The sequence below is a fragment of the Neoarius graeffei genome, chromosome 17 (genome assembly GCF_027579695.1).
Source record: "Neoarius graeffei isolate fNeoGra1 chromosome 17, fNeoGra1.pri, whole genome shotgun sequence".
NCBI classification, from domain to species: domain Eukaryota; kingdom Metazoa; phylum Chordata; class Actinopteri; order Siluriformes; family Ariidae; genus Neoarius; species Neoarius graeffei.
The window spans coordinates 49466709-49469014 of record NC_083585.1 but is presented as its reverse complement, the minus strand read 5'-3'; the positions used below and the strand labels follow the sequence as shown (position 1 = coordinate 49469014).

General features: G+C 34.6%; 1 protein-coding gene across 1 annotated transcript; it reads left to right on the top strand.

The window, feature by feature from the left end:
* The first annotated feature begins 913 nt into the window (after positions 1-913).
* LOC132864761 (olfactory receptor 1M1-like) lies at positions 914-1980 on the top strand. Its single transcript, XM_060898179.1, has one exon. It carries the CDS (start codon positions 994-996, stop codon positions 1978-1980), a length of 987 nt encoding a protein of 328 aa, XP_060754162.1. The 5' UTR covers positions 914-993.
* Positions 1981-2306: the final 326 nt, after the last annotated feature.

Sequence of the window (2306 nt, the reverse complement as noted above, 5' to 3'; positions counted from 1 at the left end):
CTTTATGCTTTTTAGTGATCAGTTCATCTTCTGCTCACTTAACTATTCACAGTAACATACATTTTCAGTAAGGGTGCCCAAACTTTTGCATGCCACTATATAAGGCCCCTGTTAGTTTTGAGGTTAAAGCCCAGAACATTCTTGCTGTGAGGAGACAGAGCTAACCACCATGCCACCTAAAGTAATACAATGGTAATAATGACTCTTTCCTACCTTTTTTTGAGGGTGTTGCAGGCATTGAATTCTAACTTCATTTATATTTACAAAATATAATTAAGTTGGTCAGTAAAATGATTGAAAATCTTTTCTTTGTACTTTTGTCAGGTAAATAAAGGTTTAAGTGAATGAACAAATAACAGATTTTTGTCTTTTTTATTGCATTTTGGAAAATTCCCAGTGTTTCTGGAAATGGGATTAGTGTGTGTGTGTGTGTGTGTGTGTGTGTGTGTGTGTGTGTGTGTGTGCGCGTGTAGATATATGTAGATGTATACATATACACTTTGCCAATGTGTGATTTTCTTTTTATTATATAGACACATTCACAAACAAAAAGTACCCAAATTTATCAAAACAATTCATTAATGTCCTCATGAGTGACATACTGAAAAACACTTGTGTTTGCAATTCTTGTAATGGAGGAAAGAATTTTGCATGTATTGTATGTGCCCAGGCCCTAGTTCCCAACAGAGAAACAAGAACACTAACAGGTGGGTTGTATTTACCTCAGTATCTGAGCTATCACGTGATAAAATATGGTCCAACATCTCTACATATAATGCATGTGCATTTGTTGAAACTACAGTACAACAAGGTATCAGGTAGAGCAAAATAAAGTAGAATAATTTAAATCATTTAAATCTCTTCACAGATACAGCACCACTAATGTGTTGTAAATGTAAACTTGGCTGTGCTTTATATGTATGATTCTTTTTGTTTTACTTCATTATGTCTCTGATTTTAGGCTGAAAGGACACAAACAAAATCTACTTCATCATGAGTAGTTTGAATTCCAGTTTATTACAAAATGCATCATTTGTGCGTCCGGAGTACTTTTTCATCAGTGGATTTTCTGGAATACCTTTCAGTCAATACTACTTTGTTTTTTTAATTTTTATCTATATTGTCTCACTGTGTGGGAACTCAGTTGTTCTTTTCATGATATTAGTTGACCCAACTCTGCACATTCCTAAATACATTGGGATCTTTAATTTAGCTCTGTCAGACTTTGGTGAAGCAAATGCACTGATTCCTAACCTTGTGAAGACCTTCTTTTTTGATTCACAGTACATATCCTATGATGCTTGTTTGGCAAACATGTTTTTTACTTTTTTCTTTTCTGGTGGACAGTCTTTAACTCTTGCTGCCCTGGCATATGATCGCTTTATTGCAATTTGCTTACCCTTGAGATACCATTCTATTGTAAATAACTCCTTCATGTTTGCAACTTTAACAGCAATATGGATATTTAATGCTGTTGTAATTGGAACAACTGTGGTTTTGATTACACGACTTTCATTCTGTAAAACCAATGAGGTACAAAGCTTTTTTTGTGACCATGGACCAATTTACAGACTTGCTTGTAATGACAATAGCATAAATTCCTTCATGGCAAAATTGTGTACTGCAGTATACCTCTATGCACCATTGACTGCCATAGTCTTATCATACTTAGGCATTCTGTTGGCCTTAACTAAGGTCACAACATGGGAGAGTCGTCTTAAAGCGCTCAAAACATGTATCTCTCATCTGTTGGTGGTAGGAGTATTTTTTCTACCTATAGTGAGTACATACATTGCTGCATTAACTTTCTCTCTCCATCCTAATGCTAGGATAATCAGTACTTCACTATCAAGAACTATTCCACCCATGTTAAATCCCATCATTTATGTCTTGAACACAAAGGACTTCAGAGGCTTCATGGTGAAAATGCTTAAAAAGAAAACCACAATAATTTCCCAGGTGCACACTCTGGCTAAGTGATACAATACAGTTCTTTTTTTTTTCCATTTGTTTAATGATTTGGATTTGATATGTAAATGACTCAGGTGTGTGTTCAATCTGCCTGAAATGAAAACCTTCAGTGAATTCAGAAAATTGCTCTTAGAAAACTCTGTAGTTGAATGAAGTCCAGCACTGCCAACATGACAGGTTCCCTTGCATAGACCTTTCACAGAAAGTACATTAATTTGCTCTAAAATTAAGACCAGTGACCACAGCCAAAAGAAAAAAAAACTACAATATGTTAGAAGATATATTAATTATTTATACAAATGCTTTATTTTTCTAAATGTATCTCAACTCTATGA